Raw genomic sequence first — 22,730 nt, 5'->3', positions numbered from 1 at the left:
TTCTACAGGATTTATAGCATTAAAAAAAGGGGAAAAAAAGGACATAAATAGAGCATGGTGAGCCAATTAACATTCAGAAGTCTCAAAATTAATTAAATAAAATCACAAAACCACTCTGAGTAATGGTTAAGAACTTCCCTAAGAACTTTCTCTTCTGAACCATGCAAAGTGTTTAATAGGAGCCAGTTAACAAAGTCTGAACTGAATGCTTGCATAAATCTGTGGACGTAATGGGAATAAAGTAAAATTTATGAGCATATGAGTGGGTAATGTGCTTTCTGGGCTCTGTACAAGCTATAGTTAAAAACCCATAGCTTCATCCAGTCAACCACCTGCAACATGAGAGTTGGTCTGCATCTTTCTTTTATTCCTTATTTTTTATCAAACAGTTCCCATGTCTTTTTTAATTTGGTCAGAATAGATGGTTAGCTCAGCTGAATTTCCTTTAATCCATTATTTTGCTGGGTGCTTTTTACGCATCTTATTGCTTCCCTCCTTTCTAGAGATAGCTATATTTTAAAGGAGAAGTGATTTATGGATAAGTCTTATTTGACATGTTCTTTAGGTTCTTCAGGATAAAAAGATCTACCATATAGATAGACATATTAATATTTATTCTAAATTACAGTCATTATATGCTATTTCAAACAAAGAACTGAATGAAGAGTTTAGTTCAAACACTATGGAAAGATTAAAAAAAAAAATCTAAAACAAAAGGAGAAATAATCTTATTGCTAGACATATTTTCAAAATCCTGGAAGCTCTGTTCGTTCACTCACTCTTGTTTAATTGGGCAATCACTAACTAATCACTTCTTTATACACACATTAAAATTAAATTGTACTAATCTGCAAATCCTGTGGTTTATGTATTGTTCTTCTATGTGTATTCTACTCCTAATGTACACGTCCCATTTACATGAGCTTAGTTATCTGGACCAGAACTGTATATCCAAAGTCTCCTGGGGTCCTGTGGCCCTCTCCACAGACTGCCTATAATCTGTTGTTCCCTGATGGCTTTGTGCTGAAAAATTAGAAGAGGCACTTGAGTGACAGCTCTGCCCCCTCCTCCTCTGCATGGAGCAAGTATGCTCAGCCTGCTGCTCCTTTCAAAGGATTACGGGGCGGGGGGGGGGGGGGGTGGTGTTAGAAAAAGAAAGAGAGAGGAGACCCAAAATGTTTTTCCCCTTTGGCAAGAGTTTCTTTAGAGCCAATGGAAAGGGGTTTGCCAGCCCTGAACAAGCTTCTGTAGCATGTCCTTTGCTGAGTGCTCCCATGGTGCTGCTTTTAATCTCCTGGGCTCATGTTCAATAGGTCAGCGACTTCAATCACTAAGTTATTAACAGGTCCTTCTAACATGACAGAGGGTGTTAGATCTTCTCCACCCAGCCTTCAGAAAGGGGCAGGCAGGAATTTATTTTAAACATCAAGTGCAGGCCATGTTATACCAGATTTCCTACATTTTAGGAAAACAAGGCAAAAAAACTCTGTAAAAATTCCAACATATTACGCAAAGTGTTACCAACTAGAGCTTCACACCACTTTCTTTACCCCATGTAATACAGTCATGTATGCCCAATGCATTACTGCTGCTAACAGCAAGATCTCAACCTACTACTGGATGCTGAATACAGCTGTAAACATACCACAGGCTCCTGAGCCCCTGCAGCAACACTGATGTCCAGCCCAGCTGAGCCTGACCCGTCAGATCCTGAGAGCACTTGCTGATGCAGCCATCGCTATTTCCCATAATAGGCATCAAACTTGTACAGTTCAGTGTCTGTGTCTAAAAACACGGGTGCTGATTAGTGAGCCGAATAGCTCAGTTCAAAATATATTGGCAGCAAAAACTCTATATGAAGAACTTATAAAGCTGTGTGGGAGAAACCCTTAGAAATCTTGGTGCCTTTCTGGGCTATGTGCTTTCCCTATTACATTCTGGATTACTCTGCTACATACTGTCCCACTAGGGACATGGTTTAGTGGGCATGGTGGTGTTGGGTTGACGGTTGGACTTGATGATCTTAGAGCTCTTTTCCAACCTTAATGATTCTATGATTCTATAAACATATATTTAGCACTATAAATCCCCCATTTCAGTCACCATATTTGCCCAAACTGTAGCTCATCATTTAATCAAAGCCTAATTTACATGCCACTCTTTCCCCTCTCCATCAACTCTTCAAGCCTCCTCAGTGGGCCTCCGTAAAGGTTGACCAGGTCATTGGGGCCTTCTTTTCACTCTTTGCAACTTGGTGTCCTGTAATCTGTTTCTTAAAGTGAAGGTTTCTGGCAAATAAACATATATTGAAGGACACAGGGAAGTAAGGATTTTTAAGACTGCATACACATGCTAATTATGTATCTTGGGAGTTTGTTACTATTCATGTAAAACCAAATAAAGGAACATTTTTCGGTGAGGTGTTAAATACTTGTGATGATTAATGTTTGCCTGGCACCTTATGCAATAAAAGAGGCATCATCATACCTCATTCTGTTTGAAGGATGGGCTAAGTTTGTATGAACAAGGATGATGTCCAGAACAAAAACCTATCAGAAAGCAGGCTATTTTTCATAAACTGATGCATAGTGTTATTATTTAAAGTAGAGACAGGAAAAACAAATCTTTGAATTTGGAGTTATTGCTGGGATACTCTATAGATCACAATGTTACCTTATCTGTTTTATGAGGTGAATAAAATGTCTTCAGTCTTAGGGTCTAATTTTATTGGCAGTAATTAAGGACAACACTGGAAGAATATACTTTCCATTGTCTTGTGATAAAGGACATCTCAAGACTCCTTCTGAATTTATAACTAGCTTTTCGGCTTTTTCCTGACATAAAGAAGAGTAAAGAAGCCCACTTACAATAATGAATATAAAAGCTGATTTTCTGTTGACATAAGCATATTCAAATAATGTGAGACCAATGAAACTCTAAGGTATAATTTGCCATGTGGTTTTTTGGTAGATATCTTACCCAGCTAATCGGAATAGAAGCTTATTCACCCAGAGACTCTAACAGTGGCACTAAAAGCTCATGATATATCATATATAACTCCTCACTGAATTTTTCTAAGAAATTCACTGGAATTGCACCATGCAGAGTTGTTAAAGTGACAGTATTTGTGCTGTATAGATAATGTAAATTCACTCTAACCCTGTGTGCCATGATTTGTTTTCCAAACAAATGCTCCTTTTTTCCCTCTTGTTTGCTTTTGCCATGTTTTGGGATATCTTTGCATCTTTTCTTATGTCGGATATGTGTGGATAATAAGCCTATTTATTTTTATGCACAGATTGGTAGGGGAAATAAGTCAGTAGTGTGTATTTCTTTCCTGACATATACATAATAGCACACTGTCATTAAGGAAACAAATGTGCTGATTTGCACTTGCCATGCTTCCTTTAAAGTAAAAGTAAAATGAAATAACATCTTGACTGTAGCATTTTTTATCTTAACTTATAACACACATTGTTCTTCTTTAAAAGTAGAAAGTTATGTTGTAAGACTCACCTACAGAAAAGCACTGTATGTTCAGTTAATATTTCCTCCTATTTCCATCTACTTATTTGTTGTTGTCATTTGCATGAGAACTAGATCTTTTTCCCGAAGAGTTCACATACTGCTCTCACTGCATCTTTCTATACCATCTTCCTAACCTGACCCAGCTTCACCCCTGGAGTAGGATGAGGGAGGAAAGCAGCAAGGTGAATGTTTTTCCCCTTCTGGGACCAGCAGGAAAGTGGTCAGTGAAGAGCAGAAGTTTGAAATGTCTTCAGTGAGTCCCTGTTTAAACCCCTGAAGATGAAAACCTGCTCCCTGGAAGGGAAGGAGGGCTGGTGATCTCAGTAGCCTTGGCTCAGAGGGTGGGGAAGTCGGTGCACCATGGAAAGTGTCCTGCATTGATAGCTGCATCCAAAAGTTGTAAGGGTCAAAAGTGCTCAACCTGCTTTAACAGCTATAAATCGTAGAGAGGGACACCTGCCACATGGATGACAAAAAAACCTCATGGGCATATGCCACCAAACGCACAAGGCCAAAGGCAATGGTTTGTGCCCGTGGCTGTAACAGTGGCTGCTGATCTTTGCGATCACAAATGTGCACACAGAGTAAAATGGTCAAGTTGGGTAGCTGTTGTCTCAAGGCTTCCTATATAGTCAACATAGAGGCTCCTTCACAGGGTTTCAGTTTTCACACTGGAAGTTTTCTCTCAATCCCCTGAAGGAGTCCGCCTGCTGCTGTGAAGACGAGGCTCCTAATTTAAGTACCTATCCCTGAATGGTGTGATTTCTCCAACAGCTTCAGCCACCCTGGAAGTGAACTTTTTCTGTTACAACTCACACTTAAAGCCAGATGGATAAGTGGGATCGCTTCCTGGTGCCATGGCAGCCAGGAGGATGATCAGAGTTAAACTTATTTTGGAAAGGATCTTCTTTTAGCTGTATCTGTTTTACTGAAGCTTTGGTTAACTTTCATTTGGAATAAATGGCATGTTTTTTCTAGATGCTTAGGTGCTATATCCTGTCAGATGGATTGCAATTGGGTCTACTCAGCATCCTGCAAGCTGTGATATTCTCTCACTTCAAACCACTTACATTCATAAGCCTATGAAATTACTTCCTCACTTTGGAAAAAACAATTTCCTCCTAATATTCCCTGATACATACACTTAAGAGGTCAATAGCCTATTGCTTTAAAAAAAAAAAATAAATAAATTAGTTGTTTATACAACATAATGTATGTTTTTCCTGTGCTTGCTGACCCTGAATGCATGCTCCTTGAAGGACTGAGGCAAAAAATTAGGCTTCAGCCCATCAGAGAAAACAGAATAATCCTTTCTGTCTTCATGAAGTTTTGGATAAGGCCCTAACAATTTCTAATCCTGTGTCATTACTTACATTTTCCCCTTCTCCTTTCTGATTTCTCCCTTCTGCAAGGTCTCTACTGACAGAGTGATCTATAGTAACATCTACTCTTGCATTTGCTACTAACATTGCACCTTAAAAAATATAAGGTGGTCACTAGAGAGGATGTAAAGACAGGTCAAGGTTGTATCCATTTATGTTCACAATTTTAGTCTTAACTTTTAAATATTTGTTGGTTTTTCTTTTAAGTGTAAAAGGGCAGTCCTATCTTCTAAGTCTCAAAAACTTAATTATCTCCCTACAGATTCTCTGAAGGGAAGAAATCCCAAGAATCCCGAGGGGTCAAAGGAAAAAGGTAAGTGGAGAAGTTCAGATATTCAGAACTGAATATCAGAACAGCTATTCAATGCTAGAAACAGGTCTTAAGTACGAATATATGGGGATGGAAAACCAAACCCAGCCTGGTTCATGTTTAGATTATTTTATCCATGATATTGTTTTTAACAACATTTGTGCTGTACAGATCCCCAGCAGGGTCCCTGGTAACTACCTGGGCTTCTTTTAAATGCAGAGATTTGAATTTGCATCCTTGGGGAAATACCAAAATGTATTTTTATACTACCTTTGGATGTTAGTCTGTCAAAAACAAGTTGTCTAAATCCCATAGTGGGGACATTCCTGCAGGGAACTAGACTAAATCCGGTCCGTGTGGCTATGACTCAAGAACGTGGTTGACTGAGAATGAAACTGGCTGATGCTACTGACAGATACAGGCATTTGAGGGTGGCTAATATAAGTCAGGATTTTTTCCTAATTTGTTGACAACACAGACACCTACATCTTTAAACTTTCAGTTGCAGGAGGTTGGCCTGATAGCTGTGCACACAGAGGTGATGGATTGTTTGATAGTGTCTATTTGGAGAAAACCCCATTTGTTGCAATGTGACATGTATTGTGCACTAATACAAAGAATTATAGGATTCACGGGCACTGATGACTTCTGGAGAGTACTGAAACAGCTCAAAAATTTCAAGGAAACAGCAAAGGCTAGCAGAACTGTGCATGGTTCCTGAGCTATAAGGCACACCTGAGGTCCAAATTGTGGTGAAGTCCCATTTTTTTGGAAGCTGGAGATATTCAATGCAGTCCAGAAAACGGCTGGCATAGACTGAATAGACACACAGAAAAGTGATGCATTTCTGGGAGGAGTGTATTATTCCTTGTGAAAACTCTGGGGAATGAAGCCAGGGCACCACTTGGGGCTCAGGATTCTCCACTTCATCACTGTTGTCAGTCCATGCGTCTCACCTGGGCACCACAAGAAGATCGTAGTTTTCCTTTATTTGTGCTTAGCCAGCTTCTGGATTTTCTTTTGTCCTTGGGTTCTGCCTTGTCAGGTACAAGAAAGACAATTAAAATTTCATCTCCTTTAATACTTTGTCATATACTGCAGAAAAATTAAAGATACAATTATGTTCTTGGACTATTCACTGTGACATAAAATATATTAATGTATATTCAAAGGATGAGCACTGCTCTTATTTTATACCCAGCTTGCCTGTCATTTTAAGAGGCTATATATATGCAGGAAGTGAAATCTTGTTCACAGGCAGTACCCATATGGCCTCTTTGATATTAAAAGAACAATGGAGTCCGGAATGAGTAACTGGTCCTTTTGTCACTCCTGAATAAAGAAAACTTCCACTTACCTTTATCAGCAGCCTCCGGCTTTCAAGACCAGTATTCCTAATATTTTAATTGTATCAAAGTAGATTAATTTTTTATTTGGGTTCAGCAAAAGAAAAATCCAATCTTTGTAAATTGTTATTCTTGATTGCCTACTCGAGAGGCAGCTTAACAGTTTCCTCAAAATGCTAAGAAACTAATGACATATTGAAGGCTTATTATTTTGCATATCCAAGTCTAAAGGGATGAATGAATGACCTCGTTGTTTTGTCTTGTTCTTTATTTCCGTGCTGTTAAATCCATTTAATTATCACGTCTTTCGTGCTCTCTACATATCAAATTGTTTGACTTGCTTTCTTTTCAAGTGTTGTCTTATTTCTCTAACCTGACCTGTGATAAATGTTAAATGTTTCTTTCTAGAGACTGGTAAAAGAAAAGATGTGAAGCCTCCAGCAGCCTTAAAGGAAAAGGGTAATGTCGTATCATTATGTGGTTGGGAAATAACCGGTCATCCTCATGAAAGGGTCTGCTGGTATCTCAGTGCAGTTTCGATATATTTTGAATTACAGGCCTTTGGTGAAAAGGAACTAAACCTGGCTTCTTCTCACTTAATAGATCTGATATATTGAAAGGAGCAGTGTCTGACACAATTCAGAAATAATAAAATCATAACCCTTACTGTGGTGTTCTTTAACCGCTGTCTGACCTGCACAGCCAATATTGCAGCGGGAACGCTGGTCTATTCTGAATGAATTAGTGACAGAGCTGTTACTGAATTCACATGACAGGCTGAAATGATAGTCGGCACAGGAATGAATGCGTGGTTTGAACTGCAGAAACTTTGCCAGATAATTTAGTGGGAATTATTTTTGTTTTGCTTTCAAATCTTAAGTTAAGCCTTTTATTGAAGTAAACAGAAATTCTAATTCTTAACACTTATCTCTTTTGCACATTTTGCTTGATCTGATGTTATGCACCTTTGTTATAGTACTGATGGACACAACGTATACTTACATTACTAACTTTCTCCTTCCATTTTTGTGTTTGATATCTTTTCCAGACTCTTCAAAAGGAAAAGAAATGAAGGCTTCAACTACGACTAAGGAAAAAGGTACCAATCCAAAGTTGAGCTGCGGCTTAGGATGAGATTCAGTTGAGAAAATAAACCCGTTGTGCAAGTATCCCCAAAAGAAATCCTAGTTTCTTCACTTAGCCATCCATAAATGTCTGTGACTGGCATCCTTTGCTGCTGGACATTCTTTTTACCTGGGTGATAGATGAGGGATACATATGGGGTTATACAAGCAAGTTGTAGCAGTAATACTTTATGGCCCCGAAGTTATGAGGGCTTGTTTTCTTCTTTCTTAATTTTGTCTCATTCTTTCTGTTTCAATCTGTCATTTCAGATTGCATTTTACTTTTCTTCTATAACACATTATTTGATTGTGCTTTGCTCTCTCTTCTTACATTGAAATATCAGCACTAGCCATCAAATAAAGATCAATTACAATTTATAATACATGACGTCTTAAATACTAGGCATTTTTAGGCAGTGATAAAATTGTAATTATAATTAACCAAAAACCTTCAGGTTTATTTATTCATATCAACTAAATTCAAACAAAACTTAGTTTTACTTTGACACTATTTTCATATGGATTAAATACCACTTGCTCATTAGAAAGCAGTCTCTCAGGTTAAATGTGTAAATAATTTAACATGGATAAGAATATGTAACTTGCTAACTGATAACAGTCATTTGAGCCATGGGAATACAGTAAATATTAAAAACTTCCAGTCGGTTTTGAAAACTACTTCAGATAATTGAATAACGTTACTTCCTATCTTTAGATTTTCCCTAAGGATCACTAGAAATAATGAGGCAATATTTTTTCCGACAAAGTTATGACAGATAACATCTGCAAGTTTTTAAGTGCAGCTATTTCACATAGTGTATGTAGGTAGTATATAGCAGAATAGTAGAGATCAGCTGTTACTTTGCACAGTTGCATGGTTCTGAAGCAAAGTGAAGGCTTAAGTGCTACAAAAGGAACTAAGGCTTAAATAGTCTGAAACTCTTTGAAGTAGTCAAAGTACATGAACCTGGATTGTCAGTCCAAGGTCAAGGACATTAGAAAAATAGGGACGCATTATTGTACCATTTCTTTTAGTTTACTTTAGTCAACAGGGAGTACTGAACTGCGGGGGGGAGGTGTCTATTGATTATTGGTTTAATACAACTTGGCTTTTATATTTTGAGCTTCAGGCAAGCAAGACCTATGGACTTCCTTCTAGGTTCTTGCAAACATATCTGTGAAACATAGGTAGGTTAATGAAGAGCTAAACATTGATTAGACCCCTAAGTATTTGACTATTGAGCTTCCCATTGAGTCTGTTATCTAATTTTTGTCTTCAGCTCTCCATAAATATTTCTGGTTTGAAGATTGATTTATTTAAATTTAAGTGATAAAAAAGTAAAATACTCTTTATTACAAAAGATAAAATGTTATAAAGATGTAATACATGTCTGTAAGAGTTTTTTTAGCTGCACTGCTAATGAATTAGCCTGTGAAGTGTCAAACACCCACCCAACTATACAAAAAAAAATAAGTATTTAAAAAGGACTTAATTAACTCAGTTTGATCAGCCAGTGAAACAACTGGTGAATAACAGCTGCTTTCAAGTTCCAAAACTGAGTTCTTTCAAGAAAGGACATGTTTAATTAAACATTGTAGAATTTCACTGACTGCACATGAAGTGGTTTATGCTCAGTATATTTGAGAATGAAACTCAGTACCCCAAAGTGATTGACTCCACTATCTTCTTCCCATAGTAGTGGATAGGACACATGCAAGATTTTCCTTATACTATACCAGTAGAAAATATGAGCTATGTTACCAGTGAACTTTAATGTCACACAGAATTTTTCCACATGGGCTAAATTTTTAATCTATAGATTAAAACACTGTAAGAGACGTAAAAGATTCTGTATTGTTGTGTCATCTTACGGTCTTATAGTTTCCTACTTGTCAAGACACAAGAACCAAGATCTGAATGTTTAGTGCAGAGTATGCTGAGTTTAACTCCATTGTAGTACAAGGTCACATTAGAGACACCTGTGATTATTCTGATAAAGAACAATGACTTGGATGAAGTCTGAACTGGAACTGATAGGTTTTTATAGTAACAGCAAGATATTTGGATAAGCAATGCTGTAGTGTAGTGGGGACTAAAAGTGTTGAGTGTGCCCAGCCTTTACCAGCTTCCCAAGTGAGATGAGCACTACTCCAGTTTTCCCTAGTGGTTAGCATACAACCTTGCATGCCACCTGCGAATGTACTTGATGCCTTGCACAGCTCACTGAAAGCAACTGATATCTCACAGCAGTGAGGGCATTTCTCTTTGACTTTAACTGGCTCTATAAGAACTTAAAATATTTGGATTAGATGCTGTAAGACACATGATCAGGCCAACTGCCTTCTTTTTAAGTCTTGTGTATCTTAGTTAGGTCTGTAAAGTGGCTGGTCTGAGCAGGACTGCAGATCCTTCAAGGCCCCTGGAGCAAGACTGCAAGAGAAAACTGCAACTTGAGGGGGAAGATCTCAGGTTGTATACATGTGTATAGTGAAGCCACCTTAGTGTCTACAATAGGATTCAGTCATTTTCTAGTCACCGAAGTTCATGACACAGCAAATTTTATACAAGCTCACTTTGAAGGCAGTTCAGCTCAGTGGCTGCAGGTTTTTAAAAGTTGTTTCTGTCTTTTCTGTTCCATGTGACAGATCTTCATAAGCCATTTCTTAGCTGCCGGGATTCATACGAATGCAGCACTTCCAAAAGCAAATACAACCCAGTAACACTGAATATGTATGACAAGACACTGACATTTTGTCAGAAGAGTGTAACCCCAATGTGTAAAGTGGCTTTAAGCATCCATGTGGGATGCTGTGCTTCACTAAACCTCTCTTTTTTTAACAATGATAAGTGACATGTCACATAGATCAGGCAGACAGTTTGCAAAAAGCCTCTGTAGGGAAAAGTGTTCCAGAAATTCTGTGGCCGTTGCCCTGTGAAGAAGTGCAAACAGGAGGTCACGTTTATGAGCACTGGTACGTTTTTTTAGCCAACTGAGAGTACACAGGGAGCTTCTTCAATGGACATCTCAGTTTAAACTAGCCAACCAAAAAACGCCTTGAGAAACAGCAGTGGTTTGATTAGCACTTGCCACTTTACAGAGATCTGTCAAATCCGGTGTAAATTGCATTAATAGAAGTGGCCACAATGTAACCCCTTTGTTAAGATAAATACATTTTTGAAATGTGAACGTGGAATTCACAACAGGTAGATATAGAATTGCAATAGAAAATCCTGAATAACAGAGAACCTAAACGTAAGGTAGATATATTAGGTATATAAAAGTTACAATATCAGCCTGTTCAAATGGTCTATCCATTACAGAACCTCATTGCTGAACATTGCCAATAAGAAATACTTTAAGAAAACATCAGAGCTTTAAAAGTCAGACACTAAGATAATGACAGATCTATAAATACCAAGTCTGAGTCATAGTGGGAGGTATAAAATTCCCATCATGAGTCAGCACTTCTCTGTAAAAAATCTTCAATAGACATTAGAAAATAAGAGAAAAAGAATAGAAATAACATACATAATATGAATGAATACCATTTTATAAAAGGAAGGAAGTAAAATTTTAATTCCAAAAAGCAGTTTATATAAATTAAAGATGAGGCATCTTATGGCAAACTATGAAATATAACATTGTCCTTATTTATTGATACTTGATTTTTTTTTAAGGAAAATATTCAAGCTGAATATATATGTAGAAATATACATTCAGTAGTCAAAATGGGTTTGTAAATGAAAGTATGTCTATTGATGCTTAAGGTATTTCCTGGAGGTAGGGACTGCTACATGCTGGGATTCACAGATCTCCATAATAGCACTCTGAAAAGTCCTCTGAATGCATATCTATAACTTTTTATTTACACATGCTTATGCAATAAAACAAAATTCTTGTTGCACAATATTATTGTTTCACAGTATTTGAGATCAGAAACCAGGATTCTCTCTGAGTGGGACAATGTGCTTCTCAACAGCTCACAGAATCAGGCTCCCTCTGGTTTATTGCTATTGTATGGCCCAATTGTCCTCTTTTCTGCATAGATCCAGTGAAAAACTGTCCCTCTCCAAAAACAGTTTGTATTTTGGGCACTCCCTCTGAAAAGTGAGATTGGCAGAGAGAGATTTACACCCTCTGATGTGGCAGAGAGATCAGATCCCTGGGTTGCTCTGCCCCGCTCCTTAGCCTTTTGCGATATTTTCAAACAGAGATTTGTGCCTACCTTTGGGAGTGTGCTTGAATTAATCCTCATACGATTTAGGTATCAAGTTTCAAGGGCTCAGACAGGGATGGGAGAAGTCAGGCTTCTGCCAGTAATCAGTATTTCCCATTCTTTAGTTGTCAATGAGAGGCTGGACCAGACTCCACACACAGTCAAAGGGGACTCGCTCAGGAATGTAACCACTCTCTTACCGCCTCTACCCAGTGACTTTACAGGGGGCCTGATAATCCATACAGTGCAAATCCTGATAGTCTGAAGCAGAACTCGCACGCTTGCGTCGCTTTCATTCTACACAATGTGCTTGTGTATTCTCATTAAGGCATTGTTGGTAATGAAGAAAAAAACACTGTGAACTTTTTGGGGGGTTATCTAGTGAATTAAATTTTTCTTTGTAGGTCTGACAGCTGTGTCTTACAAATTAGGACAAAAGGGATAGTCAGGTTATGCAAGGGAGTTCAACAGCAACATCTTCCCTGCCCATTAATAATAAAATGTATGAAGATAATTGAATAAGAAGTTATTTCTCCAAACCTGTTCATTAAAACCTGGACCAGAGGAGGAAAAGGGCAGGAAAGGTGTTTCCTGCTACTGAATGAGAATCATTCTAAACACAGATGCTCCAGCCAATTCAAAGGCTAAATTCTCCTCTCTGTTGCTCACTCTATTGGTTCTTTTAACTGTGGTTTCTTAACATGATTAAGATTTCTCTTGACATGGATAAGAGAAATTCTGAACTCAGAAAGACTGGAAGAGAGAGATAAAAGATCTGTTAGGAAGACCTGAGAGAGAAAGATCACTTTATACGGTTCTTAAATATTTTAAAACAGTACCTTCTTCTCAAGCTATGAACAGATGGACAATTTATGGTGAGATGGGCAAAGACAGTATCAACTTAGTGAATGCCAGCTGCTTTGCTGTAGCTGCCTACATGAGGTGGTTTTCACTTCAGCATAACAGCATGCATATGAACAGTTATCACAGAGTACCTGACACAGGGGATGAGCCTGCATTTGATCTTGCTTTACCATAATTTACATGTCTATAACCAAACTAAATGTAAGAACTTAGTCAAAACTTCCACCAACTTCAGCCAAATCAGTTACTGTCTGTCTCAAAAGGTGTCAGGGTAAATACAATATTTTAAATTACTCCAGGGTTATTCAGAGATTTAAAAATTGGTCAGAAAATTGGTAAAATCAAATTTAAAATCAGAACAAAAACAAATATCTGGAAAATCACATGACAGAGATCAAGCCTGCCTGGTTTCTGCAAAAGGAAATTATGTCTTAGTAATAAGTGTTTTGAATATCTTAATAAAGTAATAAGCACAGCCTTTATGGGATGGTTTAAATAGGTCTTTGGAAAGTTCCAGCATAGGAATTACTACAGAAACTAAATAGCTGCTGCCTAAGAGGCACAGTATTGAAAGAAATAAATACCTGAATAGGAAGCAGAGAGCAATTGCTTCATTTTCATCTTTGAAAATTCATTTCATTTACAGAATAATTATTCCATGTCTGGACTCATGTTTTATTCCTTAATTAACAGGAAAAGATAGAAATAGTAATGTAATGAAATTTTCAGATGACATAAATTAGTTAAACAATTCAGGACCAGAAGGATCTGTGATACACTGAATTTAGAAGGTGAATGGACAGCATGACGGCAAAGAAAATTTAGTGTCACTAAAAAGAAGATAATATATACTGGAGGGAAAATATCAAAGAAGAATTTATCTCTGAATTTACTATATAAATTCAGGAAAGGACCTAAGTATTACTGCAGACAAATCAGTGAAGAACTTTCTTCCATATGCAGATGCATTAAGAAAAATGCATATAGTGTTTTAAGGCCCTTGCGTAAATCAAAGATGCACCTTGTCTGGAGTGTTGTGTACAAAACTCTTACATGATAGTGTGGCACTGGAGTGGGCTAGGAAAGAGCAACAAAAGTCTCACAGAAGGAGAAATAGGAAAGATTCAGATCACCTTTGAGATTAATTAGTATGATCATGATAAGATTGAAAATCACAAATCTAAGACAAGGGCTTTCCAAAAACACCACAGAGGAACTGGATATCTATATGGAAATGCAGTTTTTACAGCCCAAATTTTCATAATTAATTATTGTAAATTTAGAAAGGAAATTAAATTTCATGCCTCAGGATGGAAACCAATTGCTTGTAACAAGAAAATAAGAGGAGAATTTGTGGAAGAAATCACTTTGACAGTATTCAACTAAATATCTGTTCTGGGCTACTGCTGGGTTACAAAGCTACATGGAATGGACTATTGTTGAGTAGGAAATGGTGTTTTCAAGATGTTTGATATTTTCAAGATTTCAGAAATGTTTCTGTTTGGTGAACAGCTCAGAAAAAAAGTCCCTCAGAACCATCACTATCTATGGGATTAAAGGACTGCTGGTGATCTACATTCAAGTTTCTGATACAAGTTAAAAACAATACAACCATACTGAATCTAAACATATTTTTTTTCTCCATGAAAATACTTACTATATTGACACACTTTTGTTACCTTTCCACCATGGGAAATTTGTCTTTATTTTCCCACCCCACTGAAAAATTTTTGAACAAGGTCTGCCATGAGTCTGGTTCATAACGATATTTTTTTTTCCCATTCCCAAACGATAAAAGATGATGGTGCTCACTTCTGGTTTCTGGAGTAGTTGTCAGTCTGGATTCATGATCCCTGAAAACGGGATGTGTATGCTTGATAAACATATTTTGCTTTTTATCGTATCTATATTAACTGGAAATGTATGATTGGATTTGGATAGGTCTAGGAAAGGAAGACAGGTAGCTAACTGAAGTCGCTGTGATTTAAAGCTGTTAATATAGTCCTATTTGAACAGGTTTGTAGGTACAAATTCCTAATTCAAGAACTAGATGATACCTCTCATCAGTACAGTGCAAAAAAAGTCACCTTAAGAATTTGTTCTTTCTCTAAATAATCAAGGTAAAAAAGAACACAGCCAAGAGCATCTCTCATATCTGAGCATCACAGTTCATCATTCTACGTTATTTCATGCCCTTGCCTGCCCAGCTACAATATATTACTCACATTTGTTCTCAGCAGGTAATCTGGCTTTTTATCAGTTGTAGACCAAATTCCTTGGCTAATCTATCCATCTTTTTGCTGCATTTCAGATACAAACACGTCTCAGCTTCTGAAAGAGCAATGCAAATGATGGTGTTTGTGCTCTTTTTCATTTATTCCTTGTCATTTTAAGTTTGAATAACAGGATTTGATCAGAGTGATGCTATTGGCAACAGTAGTCAGAATGAGGTCTCTCCTGTCTCTTAAGATTTGTTGAGCATTTACAGTACATTCCATCAGAAAAACCGTGGCCAAGGTGAAAATTCAAACAGATGTCACAACAGGATATAATAGCATAATAACAGAAATTAGCTAGCCATAAGTGCAGCGGCAGGCATGGACGGACCTTGCTCTGCCCGTGCTTGCCTTGGGACCAGAAGCATGGTAAGCCACATCCTGTAAGCTGGCAGGACAGAAGTCAGGAGGAGCCCAGAGGTACGCTGCATGTTCGCTTATAAGCCCTACCCAGAGTCTTGATATTTGGGGTTTCTGCTGATTTGGGAGTCCCTCCAACACACTTCAAGTGGCAAGTATGCCTTTCAAAAGCCACTGAGGCTTCTGTAGCAGCTTCTGGGGGAAAATATACTAAATCCTCTGTAATGAAAGTTTTGTGAAAGGCACGCTTCACAGCTTTGATATGAACATCACCTATGAAAGCAAAGTGATTCCAAAGAGGACCAGATCCTGGAAACCTTGTGCCTAATTTTCACTAATTCTACGCATGAAACCTTTTTTCCACTGCTGGGCACATTCTTGAGATACTAAAAATTTATTTCATTCTCAAAGGAGAGTAAGTGGTAGAAACCTTGAAAAATCTTTGAAATCAGAAAATTTTTTTGCCGCAGGCCATTGATAGATAGCATTTCAGTAATTTCAGGTTTAACATTTTCCTTTTTGATCTGTTTTATCCAAATGTACTAACAATTTGAAATAAAAGGACTTTTCATTTTAAGAACACTGAAGAGGCAGAGATCAGCACCCAAACCCAAAATGCAAACATCTGAGACTGTGCCTACTCCCTCCTTTGGCCTCATGACCCTTGATTTCTGTCCTGCACCAGGGCACGTTCTCCAAAGGAAGGGCAGAGCTCTGCTTCTGCTTGTTTCCTTTCCAGTTCCAGTGCCACATCAGGTTCGCTCATACTGCCAGCCTGGTGCCAATTGCTCTTTTCTGGGGAGTAAGAACTCTGAATTTGAACGCCTCTGTCTCCTTTTGCCCACAAATGCTAGCCTAAGGCAGAGGCTTACTACCATCACTTCTAGCAGACACGTTTCAAAATAAAGTGACATCTGTAACTACATTTTAAAAGGTTCAGTCCTATAAATGTAGACTGGGGAATGGGTAGTGCATGGATTTCAAATGGACTTAGGTATGATCTTGGCTCAGCCCCATCAGGATTGTAGCAGTCATCTGCAAACGCAGGTAGGTCTCCCATTTGAGACATGTCAGTCCTTTTAGTAAAATTTTGATATGTTTTCATAGTACCCATTGCAGATACATGCAATGTTTTATTGGAATCCCAGGCTGCACTTTTGGGGGACTTTTATTCTGTCTCCAGAGTTTAAATACTGGTCACACAGCACAGCTTGCTCCGGGGAACTGATTCCAGGTTGTTTAAACTGCGGAATACATACCAGTTTCCTTCCAGTCTCTGTCCCATCTTCCTTCCCACAAAACTTACGCTGTGGGATTTGGAGGTGGAATTGCTGCATGATCAGGTCTTGCAACTTCCAATGTTAGGCAGAGGCTTAGAAACCTGAACATGACTTCAGGTGTTCTTTTATTTCTTATTTTATGCATTTGTTTTCCACTACAAGCTCAAAAAAGCACATATTTCTCTAAAACAGATGATGCTTCATAACCTTCTTTTAGCCTCCCCTTACCCCTTCATGCCTTCCCATTCCAATCTATCCTCCTTCTTCCTTGTTGATTCTGAAATATTCACTCTGTGCCTCTATCTCCCAGTATTAGTGCCTGGGACGAACGATGATTTTGTGATTAAAGTTAAGTGTGAGAATCTAGAAAGCTGGAATTTGCCCTCATCAATAGCAGAGCTGGGTGTCTGTGAGGAAATACTCTATCTTTCTGATTATCAGTGTCTTCATCTGGTAAAGAAATCTATTCCTATATTGCATAATATGTGTATGGTTTGAGATATGTACACAAAAGGCTCATATATAGGTGTTTGAATTATTTTTACTGATAATACATGTTACTAACTTTGGTTGTGAAAATACAGTATTTTTGTTTCCATTTCAGCTGCGGTGAAAAAGGAAGGGGAAAAGAAAGGTAAATCAATTATTTTCCCTTGACTGAAGTGTCTTTCAGGCTGTGACCGCTGTAAGAAATGTTTCTTTCTTTCAGTGATACAATTGTGATGACATACACCACCTCATGTGCTACCATCAGCCGGCTTTATCTACTCCTACTGTGATAACACAGTTGTCATTTCCAGTATTGTTAGCTCCTTTTTACCACAGGCCAACACAGCCCAGTATCAGACACTTCATCGTTCTGACTGGGAAGAAAATGAAAGGCTTTTGTTACCATGTTAGGATTTGTCAAAGAGAACAAAACTTGCAGTGCACCATGCATGCTGACCTGGCTGTTTGTTCTTTGCAGAAGGCGCTTTCCTAGGGACATTTAATTTCCTCTTTTCAGATATGTATGTAGCATGAATGTAAGATTTGCCAAAGTCATTCTTTGGTATTTTAACAGATTAGTAGAAAAAATTGCCCTGAATCAGAGCCTAAAACGTTACTTAAAATGTTTAAAGATAAATATACTGTATTTATTAGACCCTAAATATCTATTTATAGTGTTGTCTTTCAGAATAAGATTTGCTGAGTTGAAACATTTTTTTGTAATTTGATGATTTTATTTCAACTGCAAAAATAATGAAATATTAGCAATAAGGTGATATTTTTCTTTAATCTATTCAAATTTATTGATTATTTGGTTTATAAGCCATATCTTGCCATATCTTGCTTACTAAACTGGGAACATTTCCAGAACTTTTCCATAGATTTCAGAGGATTATTTGAGATTTAGTATTGAGTAAATGAGAAAAGAATTGGCTTTTTATTTCTGAAGTTCACTGATGGGGGGAGTTTAATTTTTTGGGGGTGGGAGTGCCTTTTGTCCTTTCAAAAAGGTTTGGAAATTCTGTGATTCACATAGCTGAACAATGGAGCCAACTTTTGCTGTCTATACATGAAGACATTTTCAATCCTGCTAATTTATTATTTTTTCTGTTATCCCTATACAGAGTTGTTAACTGAACTGGAAAAAATGGTAGTCTCAACTGTTTTAGCAGCTCATGAGTGAAATCTTGGCTGTGTTGATGTTAGTGGCAAAATTCACATTCACTCCACTGGAGCCAAAATTTCACCTCATGTGTTTAACAGAATAATAAAATTCATTTTGGTTCTCAAAACCAACTGTGCTTAATAGGTATCAAGCAGGATATTTTGTCCAAAGATTAATTTGCAACAACTGAGCCATGAAAAGCAGCACACAAAGCAGGGAGAATCAGAAAACTGGCAGCTACATTTACAGGCATTGGTTTTCAGACATCAAAATGCCTGCTGTGTTCACAGCCTTGAATTTATCACATGGACTGTTACATCCTTAATGGAAAGAAAGGAGTGAGGTAATTGCTAAGGGTGCTACTTCTGTCAGCCTTGCCACAGGTTATGGGCCCATTCATTTACAGAAGAACATCAAGGGAATTTGTTTGAAATACCTACTGCTTGCCCTTGGTTCATTTTTCATGGGTTAGGATTTTTTTCCTCCTTGACCATAATCTTCTCCAACAAAACTGATCAAAAATGCATTTTTAATGAACATTCTTTGAAGTTGGATGAATTTTTCCATTTCATTTTCTTTTTTAATATATTTTCTGTTAAAAAATCATTTCCTCTGATTTCTTAATTTGTTGAAAGGATTTTGCCAACAAGTGTAGGTAGGATACTTTCAAGCACCTGGCTCAGGGCAGGGTATACCTCGTCCTGCTGATTACCACCAACCTACTTCACAGAAACATGGAGGTGCAAAATGAAAGTCAGCTTTGGTCATTCTTCTGATATCATAATTTTATTTATTTTTGGACTAAACCTCCCTCTGGTTTTCTGAGATCATAACCAACATTGTCAGGAAGGAAGGTAGTGATTGTAGTGAAAAACATGCTAGTCCAATGAAATTTTCCAGTAACTAAGGAAAACCGGTTCAGCAATGTTACAGTCTTCAGTAGATATGCACTAAACTGGACAACTGGAGAGAAGTAACAAGACCTCTTCCCAAAAATGAATATACCATGCTTTAGCTTTCTCATCTAGCTTCACACTCTCTGCAGGCCCGACACAGAAAATATTGCATGTTACTAGCTAACTCCCAAAATCACCAGGTTTTATTTATTTCTGCTTATTCTGTTATCATCAAAAATTGCTCCAGGCTGCATGTGTATTCCTCTGACTCACAATAAAAAGGGGCAATGTTTGCTGGTTTTGCTTAAGGAGACAGTATTTTTTGCCCAGCTGCAAAAATAATAGAAGTAGCCAAGCAGTGCTCTAAATTGACTGGCTCATTATCCAAAATATATTGTGGTAGTAGCATGCACAGTTCAAATACCACTTTATCATTTCTCATGCGAATCATGCAGCACATAAGCACTGTACTGTATACGAAGCTTTCTCCAATTATTCTGTCTTATTCAAATACACACCCCTCATCTAGAAAAACAAGAATAATGCACAATACAGAGTGACAAGCCATCATAAAAAGAGAAGAGAAGAAGATGAAATGACACTTTCTATCGATGGTACATTCTGTGCATAGCATAAATCAGACTTGAAGGAGTTTGAAAGAGACAGAAAAGAACAAAATTTAGATGGAGAAAGCTTACGTATTTCACTGATTTCTCCAAATATGAGTGATACTAACAGGAACCTTAAGGCACAATTTATGCATGAAATTTATGCATTAACCATTTCTATTTGAAAGGTTAGCTAAGACTTTGTGACCGAAATCCTAGCAAATAGTCAGCTTCAGTTTCTAGTACCATGTTATGCCTTCTTTCAACATGTGTGGGATAGAGGAGTTGTCATAGAAATGTGTAAAAAATTGTCAGTTCCTAAAGGGCAAAAGGTAGCAACCCTTTGCATGAGGAAGGTACTTCCTAAAATCCCCAAGAGCAAACCTGGCTGCCAGTACACGAATATTTTTAACTCTTGCTCATAATTCAAAGCACTGCAAACAGGGATTCAAGTGAATTACAATAGACACAGGTATTGGTGATGTGAGATAAAGCCCATCAGCTTCAGGGCACCTCCAGAAAACAATAAACAGAGCTGTAACACCAACATATTTCAGTTTTAAGTGCCTTTTTTAAAGGAAAGAAATGTTAATATTTTTAAACCAAAACAGTATTTTTATATTTAAAAAATATTTCATAGCTACAGAGTTCCAAAAATGCTTTGTGTGAAATGGAGCCAGATTAAAGCCAATGTCAAGGTTTCCCAGTTCTGCATAAAATGGAATTTCTCATTTCAGTTCATAGCTCCCATACCTTATTGATTTCTGACTAAAGAGGGCATGGACTGAAACGGGGATGTCAAGCAAGCAACCTTAACAAGCTTAGTGAGTTCTCTCTCCAGGTCAGTCTCAGGAAAGCTTGCCTGAAGATTCATTACTTCTATGATTCTAGTGAACCCAAACAAGATTTAACCATCTCATAATCCCTGTGGGTTACACATCCACAGGCATACGTGTAAGAGGAACCATCTCATTTTTTAAAGTGAATCAGGAACCTGAGTTGCCAGGAAGCTAGTTTCTCTAGGCTCCCTACAGCTAATGAATGAGAGAGAGTGCTCTGTCTTGCTTCTGAGAGCAAGTTAGAGTGCGCATCTAATTCAGGTAGTTGTCTTCTTGGAGTCTCATCTCCTATATAGACTGCCTAGAGTTAGATGTTATGAGTACTTGTAAGCTAGTGAGATGCAGAAGCTAGTTGCCTGTCGATAACATGACTCCCGTTCTGATTTTCAGCATTATCACTCTGGCAGCTTGCTATTAATTCCATTTAATAGTTTTTAGAAAGCCGAAAAACACATTCATCTGACAAGTTTCATCAATAATAAATTGACAGGAGAGTATGCAGGATCATGTTTTGACCTTTTCCCAATAAACACATTATGGTGTAAAAAACTGCATATAGTCCGAGTGTAGCTAATATCAAACAAATGCAGAAAATGGGCAAGGCATGTACATTCCAGCTCCAAACTACATATTTTTGCCAATCCAGTAAAAGACAATTTCTTTCAATTACACCTGGTAATGGTACCCTATCCATCACTTGGAAACTGCTGCTCTGCATACAGAATGTGATATGAACTGGCCAAGGCACAGCAGCATCCCTTTTCAATGTATATAAAAATTAAGATGCTTTCCAAACTGAAAAAGAACTGGGCAGTAGTGCATTTCAGAACTGCTTAGCTTTGGAGTTGACCAGAAAAACTGGAAGGCAGCCTTCTTGTTCATAAAGCAAATGGTCACAGCAGCGTGGGATGTCTGCTCAGCTGCAAATGCCACTGGTGCAACATGAACCACAGCCTCATTATGTAGTTTTCTAACATGCCTCAAAGGATAAGAAAGCGGACTACTTAATTCTATAACTGCAAAGTGTATTACACAACCCCCTAACAGAATGTATATTCCTAAACAGAGAAAACAAAAAGTAGAAATACTTTTAAAAGCATTTCTTAAAATAGTGCCAAAATTTCAGGGTTATGTATGAGAAAATAATAAAAAGTCACATGCTACTATGCTGTTTAAACTAGCAGTGCTATTTTGACTGTGGTTGAAGGTAGACATCTCTCTCAAGAGGTAACAGTCATTGAATTAGCCACAAGATGGAGCCCAAAGGATCTTCAAGACGGTAGTTAACATTGCCTTCCTCAATCAGATTAAGAACTAAATAACGCGGTTTTACCAAAGAACACTTTACGGGAGTCTTAAGCTGCAGACAAGGTATTCTTCAATGTAAATCCACTCCTGCCTAAAGATATTTTTCGTTTAATAGATAACTGGCCATACATTGGTGAGCTTTGACTTCCCATGCTGAAGCAACAAAACCCCGGCATTTTCAAGGAATAATGATGAATGGAGAATTTGTATGAAATATGGAAAATGCTTTGAAAAGTCTACACCAGTTAGCTGATATTTGCTCGACCTCTGTTTACCTTGTCTCAACTATCTTATGGTGGTATAAATAATTTGTGTCCATTTTGCTGTGAGACTTAATGATCTGTACAACCTCTGTTAAGTGATGGCCAGATCTTGAGGGACCAGGCCCATGTACTTTCCATGGTGCCCATATTTCAGTTAGGACAAGACATGACCAGAAAACACCCTCCAAAGTACCCACTCAATGTAAGTAGAAAGTAGGCAGAGGAATGACGAGTGCAGTGGGCTCAAGACTTTTCACTGAATTAATAAATTTAAAGAACTTTTTTAGATCCTCAGATGAATTTAATCATTAAGAAACTTTAACTCATACAAATTTAGATGTCTAAAGTTAGTCATCTACGTTGAAGCTATTCACCCTAGTCTCACTTTAGAGTTAATGGAGAGAAATAAGCATCTGCAGAGAGTGTTTCATCTGTCTTATATATCTGTCAGAATGCAAAGTATTGCCCCACAGA

General features: G+C 37.7%; 1 protein-coding gene across 15 annotated transcripts in view; it reads left to right on the top strand.

Annotated features, from left to right (window-relative positions):
- The window catches only part of TRDN (triadin), a 239,830-nt gene that overhangs the window by 168,296 nt on the left and 48,804 nt on the right, over positions 1 to 22,730 (top strand). For 14 of the 15 annotated variants that reach the window (XM_076333512.1, XM_076333516.1, XM_076333514.1 and 11 more), the window contains 4 exons: positions 5,173 to 5,223; positions 6,975 to 7,025; positions 7,615 to 7,665; positions 17,293 to 17,322. In XM_076333512.1, the coding sequence (XP_076189627.1) occupies positions 5,173 to 5,223; positions 6,975 to 7,025; positions 7,615 to 7,665; positions 17,293 to 17,322 (183 nt within the window). The remainder of the gene's footprint in view (positions 1 to 5,172; positions 5,224 to 6,974; positions 7,026 to 7,614; positions 7,666 to 17,292; positions 17,323 to 22,730) is intronic. The other variant, XM_076333513.1, reaches the window with a different exon arrangement.

The sequence above is a fragment of the Aptenodytes patagonicus genome, chromosome 3, assembly GCF_965638725.1.
Source record: "Aptenodytes patagonicus chromosome 3, bAptPat1.pri.cur, whole genome shotgun sequence".
Taxonomy (NCBI): domain Eukaryota; kingdom Metazoa; phylum Chordata; class Aves; order Sphenisciformes; family Spheniscidae; genus Aptenodytes; species Aptenodytes patagonicus.
The sequence above is the reverse complement of the archived record's forward strand: the minus strand, read 5'-3'. Positions and strand labels throughout refer to the sequence as shown.